Here is a 17,854-nt window from a genome sequence, read left to right on the forward strand (position 1 = left end):
TCACCTCTGTTTTAGGCATGGCCACGCCAAGGTCCTGTATGAATACTTTTGGTTGATACTGGACTGCTATCTTTGTTTTGAGTATATTTAAGTATTGTTTTTATGTGTGTGCAGTTGCGCACAGCAGGTTAAAACATGGCCCCACTGCAGTGATCTACAGGATCGATTAACAACCCCCCCTCCCGAACACACACACACACGAAAAAATTAAACCAACTTGTCTGTCTGGAAGATGTCCATCCCTACTCTAGACCCTTGTCCCACCTGTAACCCAGCCCTCCAGAATAAAGTTTTCCTTCAGTAAGACTGTGTTGGTATAGACCCATGGCTCCTTAGTGTTATGCTGGGTACACTCCCAGATCTGTCAACAGAGGCCGATTTGGTAAATGTACAGACTTTCCAATCGGCCACTCGATTTGTCTGAGCAGGCATTTGAATGTGCCCGCCCGGCTGTGAAGTAATTTGTCTGTGGTCCATATGGGTGGCGTGTCGGCTGTTCACACAGCCAGACATGCCAACATTTGCAGATATATCTGCATTGGTTCTGCTGCATGGCCAACCGGATATGTCTGTGAATGTAATTCACAGAAACATCGGTTGTACACACCTGCCAATTAAATACTATCGCTCAAGTGTTTGCACAGCCTTGGGATTCTGACAGCCCCTGAGGTCTTTAATACGAAACATAATCTCTGGGTCAGTCTTGTAGGTGGCCATACGGATTCACAAATCATGTCTGAAAATTGCCTTCTGGATGTTCTCCCACCTTGCCGCTGCCTCTGTTGCTAAGCCACAGCTATGATAGTTACTGACAGCTGGTCTGACCCCTCCCATTAGTGTCAGTGATGTCACCACCAGAGAGTCCCGGCACAACTAAGCATGTCTGATGTGGGAGAGACTTTGTAGAAACATACTCCTCATGGGATCTGGTATATGCCGGGTCACCTCGGCCACTCCTCATCCCTCCCTGCTATACTCGCCCCTGATCCTCTCTGGCCAGTCTGACCTGTTGCTATGTACACACACACGTACTAGTATCTTGTACAAGATTAAACATTGTTTCTGCAGTTGGCAAAATCTTGAGTGGCACCAACCCCCTACGAGCTATGTAGCAGAATCTTCCTTCCCGACTACAGTGATCCTACCCAAAACAATACCCTGACTAAGGAATAGCCCATGGGTACTTTGAATATAGTGTTACAAGCACAGCACTTCACTAGTATATAGTCTTACTCAGCATAACAATAATAATGGTCTGGCCTCTGGATGTAGTATAAATTAACTCTTCTAGAAGTGACTGGAGGGCATCTGTGACAATGGCTTATGTATATCTATTCATGTAGATCTATAAATGGGATGTAGTCATGTGACCGCCGGTCATACCTCCCCCCAACATCCCGCCCCCTGACAATCCCCACTCGTGGGTCTCCACCACACCCATAGAGTGGAAATAGAACCTGTGGCGACCGCATGTTGCCGGCGAGCCCGCAAGGGGCTTGTTGCGGCCGCCCCACCCGCTGGCATTTCGCTGCCGGGATATTGGTGGAGGTATGCCTACCGGTAGCCTCCTGACCGGCAGTTACGCATACTCAACCCCTATAAATTCCCTGTAGTTCTCTTAAAACTCATTGGTGTATCATAGATCCTATATGGTTTTTTAACTTGGCCAAACCTATTCGGTGGGATGTAATGCAGTCCAGGAACGCCAAAGGTGCGGGATGCCGGACAATCTTTGTTTTTTTGTTTTTTAAGGGGCAATCACTTAGAGGCAAAACCATGCCTTGTGAGTGAATGCCCCTTTAAAAACAAACGTCTGAGATCAGCCGGCATCCGCACCTCCAGCGATATCCGATTTCATTACATCCCACCGATTGTGTGGTCTAATGACTGATGGGAAGAGGTCCTTGTCTGATCACCTTGGTGGGTTAAGATTTTTTTTAAATCCAGGTCTTTCTTGGGAGTATCTTGAAGTAAAAAAAGACTGAACATGCATGACACATTCTGCACATTGTTCTGCTGTACATCTAAAGTTTGCATGTTTCTAACTCTTTACAGGCAGCTCCTAGATCTACATCTGTGGAGTCCATCAGGGAGAGTGATCTTAAAGCGGCCTTAGAAGTGTTGCACATCTATGACCTGCACTCCGTCCTAGAGGAATGGTTCACAGAGGTTTTGCAGATGGATTTGCAGAGGAACATTGCACCGGAGTTCTGGAATGGCATCAATCAGCAGGAGAATGCGGTGGAGGAACAGCAGTGCATCTTGCTGTTACTGGAAACCTTCCGTCTGCTTGTCTCCCGTCTAGACCCTTACTTAAATAGCCTTGAGCTGTTGGGAAGGTGGGCGGACATGGGCTTATTGCTCGGTTCGGACTCCCAGGTGTTACAGGACAAAGTGTTCACCATGTTTAAAGCCATCCTCTTCTTCTCCACTTCTAAGACCTTCCAGAACATGATCCAGCAGTTCTATAGCCGGACGTTTAAGATCTACATGAAGCAGAAGAAGAGGGGCGAGGACTGTGTCAGCGATTGTGACAGCAGCATGAATGAAAACGAGCGTGAAAGCGAGGACAGAGACGCAGAGGGACCGGACTGTAGCGGCTGTGACAGCAGTAAAGACCAGTGCTGGTGTCAGACGGCCATGGAACAGTTTCAGCAGCTCAACGGCATTTTGTAAGTGGCTTAAAGTCATGTAACTTTCTCTTACGTCCTAGAGGATGCTGGGGACTCAGTAAGGACCATGGGGAATAGACGGGCTCCGCAGGAGACATGGGCACTAAAAAGAACTTTAGACATGGGTGTGCACTGGCTCCGCCCTCTATGCCCCTCCTCCAGACCTCAGTTTGATACTGTGCCCAGAGGAGACTGGGTGCATTACAGGGAGCTCTCCTGAGTTTCCTGAAAGACATTTTGTTAGGTTTATTATTTTCAGGGAGCACTGCTGGCAACAGACTCCCTGCATCGTGGGACTGAGGGGAGAGAAGCAGACCTACTTAACTGATAGGCTCTGCTTCTTAGGCTACTGGACACTATTAGCTCCAGAGGGAGTCGGAACGCAGGTCTCTCCTAGCTGTTCGTCCTGGAGCCGCGCCGCCGTCCTCCTCACAGAGCCGGAAGATAGAAGCCGGGTGAGTATGAGAAGAAAAAAGACTACAGAGGCGGCAGAAGACTTCGGATCTTCACTGAGGTAACGCGCATCGGTAACGCTGTGCGCCATTGCTCCCACACACAACACACACATGGCAGGCACTGTAAGGGTGCAGGTGTAAGGGTGCCCTGGGCAGCAATTAAACCTCTGGTCTGGCAAAATCAGGACATATATGGGCTCTGCACTATATATGAGATCCCCCGCCAGTTTGTAAAAGAAATCAAGCTGGACCGAAGCCCGCCGCTGAGGGGGCGGAGCTTGATCCTCAGCACTCACAGCGCCATTTTCTCCACAGCACACCGCTGAGAAGCTGGCTCCCCGGACTCTCCCCTGCTGAACATGGAGACAGAGGGTTTGAAAGAAGGGGGGGGGGGGCACATAATTTGGCGCAGTGTTATATATGTATTAAAAGCGCTATCTGGGTAAATTTTTCCCCTGGGTCATTGGAGCTGGGTGTGTGCTGGCATACTCTCTCTGTCTCTCAAAAGGGCCTTGTGGGGGAACTGTCTCCAGATAAGAGAATTCCCTGAGTGTGTGGTGTGTCGGTACGCGTGTGTCGGCATGTCTGAAGCGAAAGGCTCTTCTAGGGAGGAGGTGGAGCAAATGAGTGTGGTGTCTTCGTCGGCAACGCCGACACCTGACTGGTTGGATATGTGGAATGTTTTAAATGCAAATGTGAATTTATTGCACAAAAGGTTGGACAAAGCTGAGTCCAGGGAGTGTACAGGGAGTCAAAACCTGCCTGTCACTATGTCGCAGGGACCTTGGGGGTCTCAAAAGCGCCCACTATCCCAAATAGTAGACACTGATACCGACACGTATTCTGACTCCAGTGTCGACTACGATGATGCAAAGTTGCAGCCAAAATTGGCTAAAAGTATTCATTATATGATTATTGCAATAAAGTATGTGTTGCATATCGCAGATGACCCCTCTGTCCCTGACACGAGGGTGCGCATGTATAAGGAAAAGAAACCTGAGGTAACCTTTCCCCCATCTCATGAACTGAACGAGTTATTTGAAAAGGCTTGGGAATCTCCAGACAAAAAACTGCAGATTCCCAAAAGGATTCTTATGGCGTATCCTTTCCCGGCTAAGGACAGGATACGGTGGGAATCCTCCCCAAGGGTGGACAAAGCATTGACACGTTTATCCAAAAAGGTAGCGCTGCCATCTCAAGATACGGCAACCCTCAAGGATCCTGCTGATCGCAAGCAGGAGACTACCTTGAAGTCAATTTACACACATTCTGGTACCTTACTCAGACCGGCTATAGCGTCGGCTTGGGTTTGTAGCGCTGTAGCAGCGTGGACAGATACCTTATCTGCGGATATACATACGCTGGATAAGGAAACCATTTTATTGACCCTGGGTCATATTAAAGATGCTGTCCTATATATGAGAGATGCTCAGAGAGACATTGGCCTACTGGGTTCCAGAGTCAACGCTATGGCGATTTCGGCTAGACTAGTCCTATGGACCCGACAATGGACGGGTGATGCCGACTCGAAGAGGCATATGGAGGTTTTACCTTACAAGGGTGAGGAATTGTTTGGGGAAGGTCTCTCGGACCTAGTTTCCACAGCTACGGCAGGTAAATCGGCTTTTTTGCCTTATGTTTCCTCACGGCCTAAGAAAACGCCACATTATCAGATGCAGTCCTTTCGGTCGCATAAACCCAAGAGAGTACGGGGATCGTCCTTTCTTGCCAGCGGTAAGGGCAGGGGGAAAAACCTGCCAACCACAGCTAGTTCCCAGGAGCAGAAGTCCTCCACGGCCTCTACAAAATCCACTGCATGACGCTGGGGCTCCGCTGAGGGAGTCCGCCCCAGTGGGGGCACGTCTTTGACTTTTCATCCACATCTGGGTTCACTCACAGGTGGATCCATGGGCAATATAAATTGTTTCCCAGGGTAACAAGCTGGAATTCGAAGATAGTGTTCACTCTAGGCTGTTTTAGCAGGGCGCCGCGCCCTGCCCGTTTTTTAACAGGCAAAACCCGCCCTGCCCCTTTTGCGGCGCCCTGCTAGAACAGCCGCCCGCTCCCTGCCCTCCCGGCGTGTATAGATGCCGTGCGCATGCGCGCGGCATCCATTCACGCATTGGGAGAGGGCGGGGGGAAGCCCAGCACCGACGGAGGTGCTGGGCACTCCCCCAACAGTGACGTCGCCGGCCACAGACGCTCTCTATAGTAGCGTCTGTGGGCCGCACCGCCCCCTAAAATGACGGAGGCGCGGCCACGCCCCCTAATTTGCGTGGCCGCGCCCCCATTTCGGACGCGCGTGCGGCTTCGCCCCGCGCGCTCATGTGCCCCCGGAGTACGGCGCCCTGCCCCTTTTCACTCCTAGAGTGAACACTATTCGAAGAGGTGCCTCCTCGCCGCTTTTTCAAATCGGCCCTACCAGCTTCTCCCCCATAGAGGGAGATAGTTTTAAATGCAATTCAAAAATTGTGTCTTCAACAAGTGGTGGTCAAAGTTCCCCTGCTTCAGCAGGGGATGGGGTATTACTCAACCCTGTTTGTAGTCCCGAAACCGGATGGTTCGGTCAGACCCATTTCTCTGACGTCCTAGTGGATGCTGGGACTCCGTCAGGACCATGGGGATTAGCGGCTCCGCAGGAGACAGGGCACAAAAATAAAAGCTTTAGGACTAGGTGGTGTGCACTGGCTCCTCCCCCTATGACCCTCCTCCAAGCCTCAGTTAGGTTTTTGTGCCCGTCCGAGCAGGGTGCAATCTAGGTGGCTCTCCTAAAGAGCTGCTTAGAAAAAGTTATTAGGTTTTTTATTTTCAGTGAGTCCTGCTGGCAACAGGCTCACTGCAACGAGGGACTTAGGGGAGAAGAAGTGAACTCGCCTGCGTGCAGGATGGATTGGCTTCTTAGGCTACTGGACACCATTAGCTCCAGAGGGATCGAACACAGGCCCAGCCATGGAGTCCGGTCCCGGAGCCGCGCCGCCGACCCCCTTGCAGATGCCGAAAAGTGAAGAGGTCCAGAAACCGGCGGCAGAAGACTTTTCAGTCTTCATGAGGTAGCGCACAGCACTGCAGCTGTGCGCCATTGTTGTCAGCACACTTCACACCAGCGGTCACTGAGGGTGCAGGGCGCTGGGGGGGGGCGCCCTGGGCAGCAATGATAATACCTTGTTCTGGCTAAAAATACATCACATATAGCCCCTGGGGCTATATGGATGTATTTAACCCCTGCCAGGTCTCACAAACACCGGGAGAAGAGCCCGCCGAAATAGGGGGCGGGGCCTATCTCCTCAGCACACAGCGCCATTTTCCTGCACAGCTCCGCTGCGAGGAAGGCTCCCAGGACTCTCCCCTGCACTGCACTACAGAAACAGGGTAAAAAAACAGAGAGGGGGGGCACTTTTTTGGCGATATTGATATATTAAGCTGCTATGAAGGAAACCACACTTCTGTAGGGTTGTTCCTATATATTTATAGCGCTTGGGTGTGTGCTGGCAAACTCTCCCTCTGTCTCCCCAAAGGGCTAGTGGGGTCCTGTCTTCGATAAGAGCATTCCCTGTGTGTCTGCTGTGTGTCGGTACGTGTGTGTCGACATGTATGAGGACGATGTTGGTGTGGAGGCGGAGCAATTGCCGGTAATGGTGATGTCACCCCCTAGGGAGTCGACACCGGAATGGATGGCTTTGTTTATGGAATTACGTGATAATGTCAGCACGTTACAAAAATCAGTTGACGACATGAGACGGCCGGCAAACCAGTTAGTACCTGTCCAGGCGTCTCAGACACCGTCAGGGGCTGTAAAACGCCCTTTACCTCAGTCGGTCGACACAGACCCAGACACGGACACCGAATCTAGTGTCGACGGTGAAGAAACAAACGTATTTTCCAGTAGGGCCACACGTTATATGATCACGGCAATGAAGGAGGCTTTGCATATCTCTGATACTGCAAGTACCACAAAAAGGGGTATTATGTGGGGTCTGAAAAAACTACCTGTAGTTTTTCCTGAATCAGAGGAATTGAATGAAGTGTGTGATGAAGCGTGGGTTAACCCCGATAGAAAACTGCTAATTTCAAAGAAGTTATTGGCATTATATCCTTTCCCGCCAGAGGTTAGGGCGCGCTGGGAAACACCCCCTAGGGTGGATAAGGCACTCACACGCTTATCAAAACAAGTGGCGTTACCGTCTCCTGAAACGGCCGCCCTCAAGGATCCAGCTGATAGGAGGCTGGAAACTACCCTGAAAAGTATATACACTCATACTGGTGTTATACTGCGACCAGCCATCGCCTCAGCATGGATGTGCAGTGCTGGGGTGGTTTGGTCGGATTCCCTGACTGAAAATATTGATACCCTGGATAGGGACAGTATTTTATTGACTATAGAGCAATTAAAGGATGCTTTTCTTTATATGCGAGATGCTCAGAGGGATATTTGCACTCTGGCATCGAGAGTAAGTGCGATGTCCATATCTGCCAGAAGAAGTTTATGGACGCGACAGTGGTCAGGTGATGCGGATTCCAAACGGCATATGGAAGTATTGCCGTATAAAGGGGAGGAATTATTTGGGGTCGGTCTATCGGATTTGGTGGCCACGGCAACAGCCGGGAAATCCACCTTTTTACCTCAGGTCCCCTCCCAACAGAAAAAGACACCGTCTTTTCAGCCGCAGTCCTTTCGTTCCTATAAGAACAAGCGGGCAAAAGGACAGTCATATCTGCCCCGAGGCAAAGGAAAGGGTAAGAGAGTGCACCAAGCAGCTTCTTCCCAGGAGCAGAAGCCCTCCCCGGCTTCTGCAAAGCCCTCAGCATGACGTTGGGGCTTTACAAGCGGACTCAGGGGCGGTGGGGGGTCGACTCAAGAATTTCAGCGCACAGTGGGCTCACTCACAGGTGGACCCCTGGATCCTGCAGGTAGTATCTCAGGGTTACAGGTTGGAATTCGAGAAGTCTCCCCCTCGCCGGTTCCTAAAGTCTGCTTTGCCAACGTCTCCCTCAGACAGGGCGACGGTATTGGAAGCCATTCACAAGCTGTATTCTCAGCAGGTGATAGTCAAGGTACCCCTCCTACAACAGGGAAAGGGGTATTATTCCACACTATTTGTGGTACCGAAGCCGGACGGCTCGGTAAGACCTATTCTAAATCTGAAATCTTTGAACCTGTACATACAAAAATTCAAGTTCAAGATGGAGTCACTCAGAGCAGTGATAGCGAATCTGGAAGAAGGGGACTTTATGGTGTCCCTGGACATCAAGGATGCTTACCTGCATGTCCCAATTTGCCCTTCACATCAAGGGTACCTCAGGTTCGTGGTGCAAAACTGTCTATCAGTTTCAGACGCTGCCGTTTGGATTGTCCACGGCACCTCGGGTCTTTACCAAGGTAATGGCCGAAATGATGTTTCTTCTGCGAAGAAAAGGCGTATTAATTATCCCTTACTTGGACGATCTCCTGATAAGGGCAAGGTCCAGAGAACAGCTGGAGGACGTAGTAGCACTAACCCAAGTAGTGCTGCAACAGCACGGGTGGATTCTGAATTTTCCAAAATCTCAATTGACCCCGACGACACGTCTGCTGTTCCTGGGAATGATTCTGGACACGGTTCAGAAAAAGGTGTTTCTTCCGGAGGAGAAAGCCAGGGAGTTATCCGAACTTGTCAGGAACCTCCTAAAACCAGGAAAAGTGTGTCTGCATCAATGCACAAGAGTCCTGGGAAAAATGGTGGCTTCTTACGAAGCGATTCCATTCGGCAGATTCCACGCACGAACTTTTCAGTGGGATCTGCTGGACAAATGGTCCGGATCGCATCTGCAGATGCATCAGCGGATAACTGTCTCCACGGACAAGGGTGTCTCTTCTGTGGTGGTTGCAGAGTGCTCATCTGTTAGAGGGCCGCAGATTCGGCATACAGGACTGGGTCCTGGTGACCACGGATGCCAGTCTGGGAGGCTGGGGAGCGGTCACACAGGGAAGAAACTTCCAGGGAGTGTGGTCAAGCCTGGAGATGTCTCTTCACATAAATATACTGGAGCTAAGAGCGATTTACAATGCTCTAAGCCTGGCAAAACCCCTGCTTCAGGGTCAGCCGGTGTTGATCCAGTCGGACAACATCACGGCAGTCGCCCACGTAAACAGACAGGGCGGCACAAGAAGCAGGAGGGCAATGGCAGAAGCTGCAAGGATTCTTCGCTGGGCGGAAGATCATGTGATAGCACTGTCAGCAGTGTTCATTCCGGGAGTGGACAACTGGGAAGCGGACTTCCTCAGCAGACACGATCTACACCCGGGAGAGTGGGGACTTCATCCTGAAGTCTTCCACATGATTGTGAACCGTTGGGAAAAACCAAAGGTGGATATGATGGCGTCCCGCCTCAACAAAAAACTGGACAGGTATTGCGCCAGGTCAAGAGACCCTCAGGCAATAGCTGTGGACGCTCTGGTAACACCGTGGGTGTTCCAGTCAGTGTATGTGTTTCCTCCTCTGCCTCTCATACCAAAAGTACTGAGAATTATACGGCAAAGGGGAGTAAGAACGGTACTCGTGGCTCCGGATTGGCCAAGAAGAACTTGGTACCCGGAACTTCAGGAGATGCTCACGGAAGATCCGTGGCCTCTACCTCTAAGACGGGACCTGCTTCAGCAGGGACCGTGTCTATTCCAAGACTTACCGCGGCTGCGTTTGACGGCATGGCGGTTGAACGCCGAATTCTAAGGGAAAAAGGCATTCCGGAAGAGGTCATCCCTACCCTGGTAAAAGCCAGGAAGGAGGTGACTGCACAACATTATCACCGCATTTGGAGAAAATATGTTGCGTGGTGTGAGGCCAGGAAGGCCCCGACGGAGGAATTTCAACTGGGTCGATTCCTACATTTCCTGCAAACAGGATTGTCTATGGGCCTCAAATTAGGGTCCATTAAGGTTCAAATTTCGGCCCTGTCGATTTTCTTCCAGAAAGAATTGGCTTCAGTTCCTGAAGTCCAGACTTTTGTAAAAGGAGTACTACATATACAGCCCCCGGTTGTGCCCCCAGTGGCTCCGTGGGATCTTAATGTAGTTTTGGATTTTCTCAAATCCCATTGGTTTGAGCCACTCAAATCGGTGGAATTGAAATATCTTACATGGAAAGTAACCATGCTACTGGCCCTGGCTTCAGCCAGGAGAGTGTCAGAATTGGCGGCTTTATCGTATAAAAGCCCATATCTGATTGTCCATTCGGACAGGGCAGAACTGCGGACGCGTCCTCAGTTTCTGCCTAAGGTGGTTTCAGCGTTTCACCTGAACCAGCCTATTGTGGTGCCTGCGGCTACTAGCGATTTGGAGGATTCCAAGTTGCTGGACGTTGTCAGGGCATTGAAAATATATATTTCAAGGACGGCTGGAGTCAGAAAATCTGACTCGCTGTTTATACTGTATGCACCCAACAAGCTGGGTGCTCCTGCTTCTAAGCAGACGATTGCTCGTTGGATTTGTAGCACAATTCAACTTGCACATTCTGTGGCAGGCCTGCCACAGCCTAAATCTATCAAGGCCCATTCCACAAGGAAGGTGGGCTCATTTTGGGCGGCTGCCCGAGGGGTCTCGGCATTACAACTCTGCCGAGCAGCTACGTGGTCGGGGGAGAACACGTTTGTAAAATTCTACAAATTTGATACCCTGGCTAAAGAGGACCTGGAGTTCTCTCATTCGGTGCTGCAGAGTCATCCGCACTCTCCCGCCCGTTTGGGAGCTTTGGTATAATCCCCATGGTCCTGACGGAGTCCCAGCATCCACTAGGACGTCAGAGAAAATAAGATTTTACTTACCGATAAATCTATTTCTCGTAGTCCGTAGTGGATGCTGGGAGCCCATCCCAAGTGCGGATTGTCTGCAATACTTGTACATAGTTATTGTTACAAAAAAATCGGGTTGTTATTGTTGTGAGCCGTCTGTTCAGAGGCTCCTACGTTTGTCATACTGTTAACTGGGTTCAGATCACAGGTTGTACGGTGTGATTGGTGTGGCTGGTATGAGTCTTACCCGGGATTCAAAATCCTTCCTTATTGTGTACGCTCGTCCGGGCACAGTATCCTAACTGAGGCTTGGAGGAGGGTCATAGGGGGAGGAGCCAGTGCACACCACCTAGTCCTAAAGCTTTTATTTTTGTGCCCTGTCTCCTGCGGAGCCGCTAATCCCCATGGTCCTGACGGAGTCCCAGCATCCACTACGGACTACGAGAAATAGATTTATCGGTAAGTAAAATCTTATTTTTAAATTTAAAATCCTTAAACTTATACTTAAAAAGGTTCAAGTTCAAGATGGAATCGCTCAGAGTGGTCATCGCCAGCCTGGAAGGGGTGGATTATATGGTGTCCCTGGACATAAAGGATGCATACCTTCATGTTCCCATATATCCACCTCATCAGGCGTTCCTGAGGTTTGCGGTACAGGATTGTCATTACCAATTTCAGACGTTGCCGTTTGGGCTTTCCACGGCCCCGAAGATTTTCACCAAGGTAATGGCGGAAATTATGGTGCTCCTGCGCAAGCAGGGTGTCACAATTATCCCATACTTGGACGATCTCCTAATAAAAGTGAGAGCAGTTGCTGAACAGCGTATCACTTTCCCTGAAGCTGTTGCAACAGCACGGCTGGATTCTCAATATCCCGAAGTCACAGTTAGTTCCAACGACTCGTTTGCCTTTCTTAGGCATGATTCTGGATACGGACCAGAAAAGGGTTTATCTTCCGATAGAAAAGGCCCAAGAACTCATGAATCTGGTCAGGGACCTATTGAAGCCAAAAAAGGTGTCAGTGCATCACTGCACTCTAGTTCTGGGAAAGATAGTGGCGTCTTACGAGGCCATTCCTTTCGGCAGGTTCCATGCGAGGATTTTCCAATGGGACCTTCCGAACAAGTGGTCCGGGTCACATCTACAGATTCATCAGATGATCACCCTGTCCCCCAGGACCAGAATATCTCTCCTGTGGTGGCTGCAGAGTGCTCACCTTCTAGAGGGGCGCAAGTTCGGCATTCAGGACTGGGTTCTGGTAATCACGGACGCGAGCCTCCGAGGTTGGGGAGCAGTCACACAGGGAAGAAACTTCCAAGGTCTCTGGTCAAGCCAGGAGGTTTGTCTTCACATCAACGTCCTGGAGTTGAGGGCCATATACAACGCCCTTCGTCAAGCGGAGAATCTGCTTCGCGACCTACCGGTTCTGATTCAGTCAGACAACATCACTGCAGTGGCTCATGTAAACCGCCAAGGCGGAACAAAGAGCAGAGTGGCAATGGCAGAAGCCACCAGGATTCTTCGCTGGGCGGAAAATCATGTAAGCGCTCTGACAGCCGTTTTCGTTCTGGGAGTGGACAACTGGGAAGCAGACTTATTCAGCAGACACGATCTACATCCAGGAGAGACGGGACTTCATCAGGAAGTCTTCGCGGAGATTGCAAGTCAGTGGGGACTGCCTCAGATAGACATGATGGCGTAACGCCTCAACAAGAAACTACAGAGGTATTGCGCCAGGTCAAGGGACCCTCAGGCGGTGGCAGTGCACGCCCTGGTGACACCGTGGGTGTTCCAGTCGGTCTATGTGTTTCCTCCTCTTCCTCTCATCTCCAAGGTATTGAGAATCATAAGAAGAGGAGTACAGACAATTCTCATTGTTCCAGATTGGCCGCGAAGGGCCTGGTATCCGGATCTGCAGGAAATGCTCACAGAAGATCCGTGGCCTCTTCCTCTCAGAAAGGACCTGTTACAACAGGGGCCCTGTCTGTTCCAAGACTTACCGCGGCTGCGTTTGACGGCATGGTGGTTGAACGCCGGATCCTAGCGGAAAAGGGCATTCCGGATGAGGTCATTCCTACTCTGATAAAGGCTAGGAAGGACGTGACAGCAAAACATTATCACCGCATATGGCGGAAGTATATTTCTTGGTGTGAGGCCAGGAATGCTCCTCCGGAAGAATTCCATCTGGGCCGGTTCCTTCACTTCCTACAGACTGGAGTGAATTTGGGCCTAAAATATGGCTCCATTAAGGTTCAGATTTTGGCCCTATCCATTTTCTTTCAAAAGGAATTGGCTTCTCTCCCAGAAGTACAGACTTTTGTGAAGGGAGTGCTGCATATCCAGCCTCCTTTTGTACCTCCAGTGGCACCCTGGGACCTTAACGTGGTGTTGTGGTTCCTTAAGTCTCACTGGTTTGAACCACTTAAACCGGTGGAATTAAAGTATCTCACTTGGAAAGTGGTCATGTTGTTGGCATTAGCTAGGCGAGTGTCGGAGTTGGCGGCTTTAGCTCACAAAAGCCCCTATCTGATTTTCCATGTGGATAGAGCAGAATTGCGGACTCGTCCTCAATTTTTGCCCAAGGTGGTTTCATCTTTTCATATGAACCAACATATTGTGGTGCCTGTGGATGCGTGGGACTTGGAGGACTCCGAGTCCATTGATGTGGTCAGGGCATTGAAAATTTATGTGGCAAGAACGGCTCGGGTTAGGAAAACAGAGGCACTGTTTGTCTTGTATGCAGCCGACAAGGTTGGCGCTCCTGCTTCGAAGCAGACTATTGCTAGCTGGATCTGTAACACGATTCAGCAGGCTCATTCTACGGCTGGATTGCCGTTACCAAATTCTGTGAAGGCCCATTTCCACTAGGAAGGTGGGCTCTTCTTGGGCGGCTGCCCGAAGGGTCTCGATATTACAGCTGTGCCGAGCTGCTACTTGGTCGGGTTCAAACACCTTTGCAAAGTTCTACAGGTTTGATACTCTGGCTGACGAGGACCTCATGTTTGCTCAATCGGTGCTGCAGAGTCATCCGCACTCTCCTGCCCGGTTCGGAGCTTTGGTATAATCCCCATGGTCCTTACGGAGTCCGCAGCATCCTCTAGGACGTAAGAGAAAATAAGATTTTAAACCTACCAGTAAATCTTTTTCTCCTAGTCCGTAGAGGATGCTGGGTGCCCGTCCCAGTGCGGACTACATCTGCAAGACTTGTATATAGTTTTTGCTTACATAAGGGTTATGTTACAGTTTTGATCAGTCTCTGGCTGATGCTGTTTTGTTTCATACTGTTAACTGGTTCGTATATTCCTGGTTATACGGTGTGGATGGTGTGGGCTGGTATGAATCTTGCCCTTAGATTAACAAAAATCCTTTCCTGGTACTGTCCATCTCCTCTGGGCACAGTTTTTCTAACTGAGGTCTGGAGGAGGGGCATAGAGGGAGGAGCCAGTGCACACCCATGTCTAAGGTTCTTTTTAGTGCCCATGTCTCCTGCGGAGCCCGTCTATTCCCCATGGTCCTTACGGAGTCCCCAGCATCCTCTACGGACTAGGAGAAAAAGATTTACCGGTAGGTATAAAATCGTATTTTATCCACATATTGGGCTTCATTAGCTTTGACATGAAAACCAGCTGAAGGGTCCAAAATTGCATTTGGGCAAATCCTATTGCGCTGCGTTGGGTGCAAATGCAAGTTTGTGTTTTGTTTTAGAATACATGGAAAGTTCCACTTACTTCACACGGCATGTGAGCTCAGACCATCCTTCCACACTGAAATGATAGATGCCAGCTGACATAGTTGAAGTTAAAAACATTTTGGGAGTGATTCAATTGTTTTACACCGCAGCAGCCAGTAGATGGCGCCTGACAGAGCAATTCAGTTGTTGCTCCGTCCATGTGCGAATAACTTGCAGCATTATGTGGTGGCGAGCTGGATTGTGCAATAACTCGTTACGGTATTAACAATGTGGCACTCGCCCTATAGGCAGAACAATTGAATTGCTCCAATGGGTGCCCACAAAACAATTGAATTCCCTGATGTATGCTTATTTTCCAACCAAGAGGCAGCAGGAAAGCAACTAACAAATCACCAAGATAATTTGTCCTCTGAGTCTATCCCTTAATTGTGTCATTTGATGTTCTTATCTTTCGGAGTTGGAAGCCAAGTGAAAAGTACGTAACTGACAAACCATGGTGCAATGCAAACAGTTCAAATATATTAAGGACCTGATCCTGAGATGCTTTTCTACTTGGCATGCGTCCTAGCTGCACAGTTCATGTGTCCCATGGTGTGTACGCACAGAGCTGCAGTTGCGACGCACGTTCTCCGAAATGTATTGGGCGTTCTTAAGTGGCGACCGTTTAGAGACCCAAAGATGTTCCGCTTCATGAGCTTGTTTTGAGAGTGTCGCAGGTGTGCTGCGGAAGTGGCGGTGAACTCGGATGGAGGCCATACTAAAAGTGGTCGTCTTGGTCCTTGCACGGTCCGATGCATACTTGTTCACCGGGCGAAGGACTAATACTAGCATCGGCATGAAGTCATGGCTGCAGCAAAAGACACAAAGCGGTTATAGCAGGGTACCACTCAGAATCAGACCCTTATTATACATTATGGTTTTGCAAAGGTGCAAAGCTACTTGGGTTTTTTTTTAGTTTTTTTTTACTTTGCTCACAATTTGGAGTCTGTCATGGGGGGGCATTTCAAATGTTTTTACGGGCGCCCTTCAGAGCTCTTCCTGGATGTTCCCCCAACTTACCACTATCTCTGTAGATTGGTGCTAATGAGAAGACCAACCCAAAATCCCTATTAGCAAGCCACAGTTATGGTACAGATATTGACAGCTGGTCTGACCTCTGACTCCTCCCACTAGTGTCAGTGATGTCATCACCTGAGAGTCCAGACACCAATTGAGCATGTCCGACGTGTGACAGACATTGTAGAAATATTCTACTCCTAAATGTGTTTTATGCCTGTGATTCTGGGCCAGATGTACTAAGCCGTGGAGAGTGATAAAGGGGCAGCCAATCAGCTCCTAACTGTCATGTCACAGTGCCTGTTTGAAAAATGTCAGAGCTGATTGGTTGCTAGTTTATCACTCTCTACGTTATCACTTTTCAAAGCTTAGTACATCTGGCTTTCGGAGTGCAAGTGCCTGTTAAGTCATTGGGGTGTGATCTGTGTTCAGTTGTATGGAACATGGCAGATCCGGAGAGACACAGCTGGTGTCTAAGATCCTTTACAGAAAATAGGGTGAACCCAGTGGTTCCCAAAACCTAGAAGTTCAGGGTGCCTTGAGGACAGAGTTTGGGAACACCTGGTTTACCCAATGTCTTGCATGTGCTGTCTACGGTGCAGTTTTGATGTAGAGTCTTTGAAGACCTTTCACCCAATGGAAGTTTATCTGGTTTCTAGCCACAGGCTGAATCTGCTGGAGAGGATCTGCTCCGACGCGGTCACCACCATCCTACACAAGATGATAGAGCAGAGGATGGAGAAGAGGTGTCGGGGAGATTACGAGAGATCCTTCCTCAATGAATTCCAGGAGGTAATGTGGATAAGAGAAATGATCATTCCAGAATAATAGAAATCGGTCTTGGCAAACGAAGACCGATACATCGGCGCTGCACGCTGCTATTGGGAAAACACAACTGGCTGCAGTTTATGACGTGCCTGTTATATATGTACGAAATCCATGAATAAATACATGGACAACTAAATTCTAGTTCAAACGGGCAGAGGATCTGAGCGGATGCACAGCTGTACGTCTATACTTACCTTCCCAGCCTGTATTGGAAGGGAGAGCACATTGGGGGTCATTCCGAGTTGATCGTAGCTGTGCAAAATTATGCACAGCTACAATCAACTTTCCTGACATGCGGGGGGGACGCCCAGCACGGGGCTAGCCCGCCCCGCATGTCAGTCTGGCCCTCCTCGCAGAAGTGCAAAGGCATCGCACAGCGGCGATGCCTTTGCACTTCAGGAGTAACTCCCGGCCAGCGCAGCTTTAGCGAGCTGGCCGGGAGCTACTCCTCGCTCGCTGGCCCGCAGCAGCTGCGTGTGACGTCACGCAGCCGCTGCGGGCCGCCCCCCGTTCGGTCTGGCCACAACTGCGTTTACTGGACCGCGCCTACGAAACGGCGGCCAAACGCCGCCGTTTCGCCCCCTCCCGCCCATCGATCACCTCTGCCTGTCAATCAGGCAGAGGCGATCGCTGTCTTGCCACGTCCGTCCCGCAGGCGCACAAAGGCGCCGGCACATGCGCAGCAGGTACCCGTTCGCTTTGCTGCGTGAAAACGCAGCGAACGGGTCGGAATTACCCCCATTGTACATTCTCATCCAATTTGCAGGGCCATTGAGAGCTGAACAGAGCCCGACAGGTGGAGGGGCACGGTCCTGCCCCCTCCATGAAAAATATTCTGTGTGGTGACATTTGTCCCCATCAGCAGCTGACCTGGGCCCCTCCAGCAAGCTAAGGCCAAGGTTTTCAGTACCTGCCCCTTTCCCGTACCGCTGCCTGCTACTGCTGTCACCTCCCTGCAGTTTGCTGAGGTCACATGACGCGGGAGCCAGCGTCCGAGTAGGGCAGGGAGTGCAGTTGTAGGCTCTCCACGCCACAAGGGGACCGGTTGTTTGCCTCTTGCCCACCACTGGTCTACATAGTCACATTTCTCAGTCATCCATGGAGGACACGGGGATCACCATGGGTATAGGTGGTGAGCGGAGCCTGGGCACCAAATGGTTACATTTCTTTACCCAGCAGCACAGGCCCCCTCTCCCTGCACCATGCCCCCAGCCTAGATGATCCCTATACCATGCCCCCAAGGCAAGAGGGAAGAGAAAGAAGACTGGCACGCGCACAGATCAGACATACATAGTGATGGAGGAGGAACCTGTCACAGTGCTGAACAACCCAGCGTGCCGGGTGCATCGGGGTATGTGCCCTGTGTTTTTACAGGTACGGACAAAAAT

At 50.3% G+C, this 17,854-nt stretch overlaps 1 protein-coding gene across 1 annotated transcript in view; it reads left to right on the forward strand.

Annotated features, from left to right (window-relative positions):
• The window catches only part of ANAPC2 (anaphase promoting complex subunit 2), a 58,868-nt gene that overhangs the window by 1,493 nt on the left and 39,521 nt on the right, over positions 1–17,854 (forward strand). Inside the window, exons 2-3 of the mRNA XM_063936164.1 lie at positions 2,056–2,672; positions 16,298–16,430. Of these exons, the coding sequence (XP_063792234.1) occupies positions 2,056–2,672; positions 16,298–16,430 (750 nt within the window). The remainder of the gene's footprint in view (positions 1–2,055; positions 2,673–16,297; positions 16,431–17,854) is intronic.

The sequence above is a fragment of the Pseudophryne corroboree genome, chromosome 8 (assembly GCF_028390025.1).
Source record: "Pseudophryne corroboree isolate aPseCor3 chromosome 8, aPseCor3.hap2, whole genome shotgun sequence".
NCBI lineage: Eukaryota > Metazoa > Chordata > Amphibia > Anura > Myobatrachidae > Pseudophryne > Pseudophryne corroboree.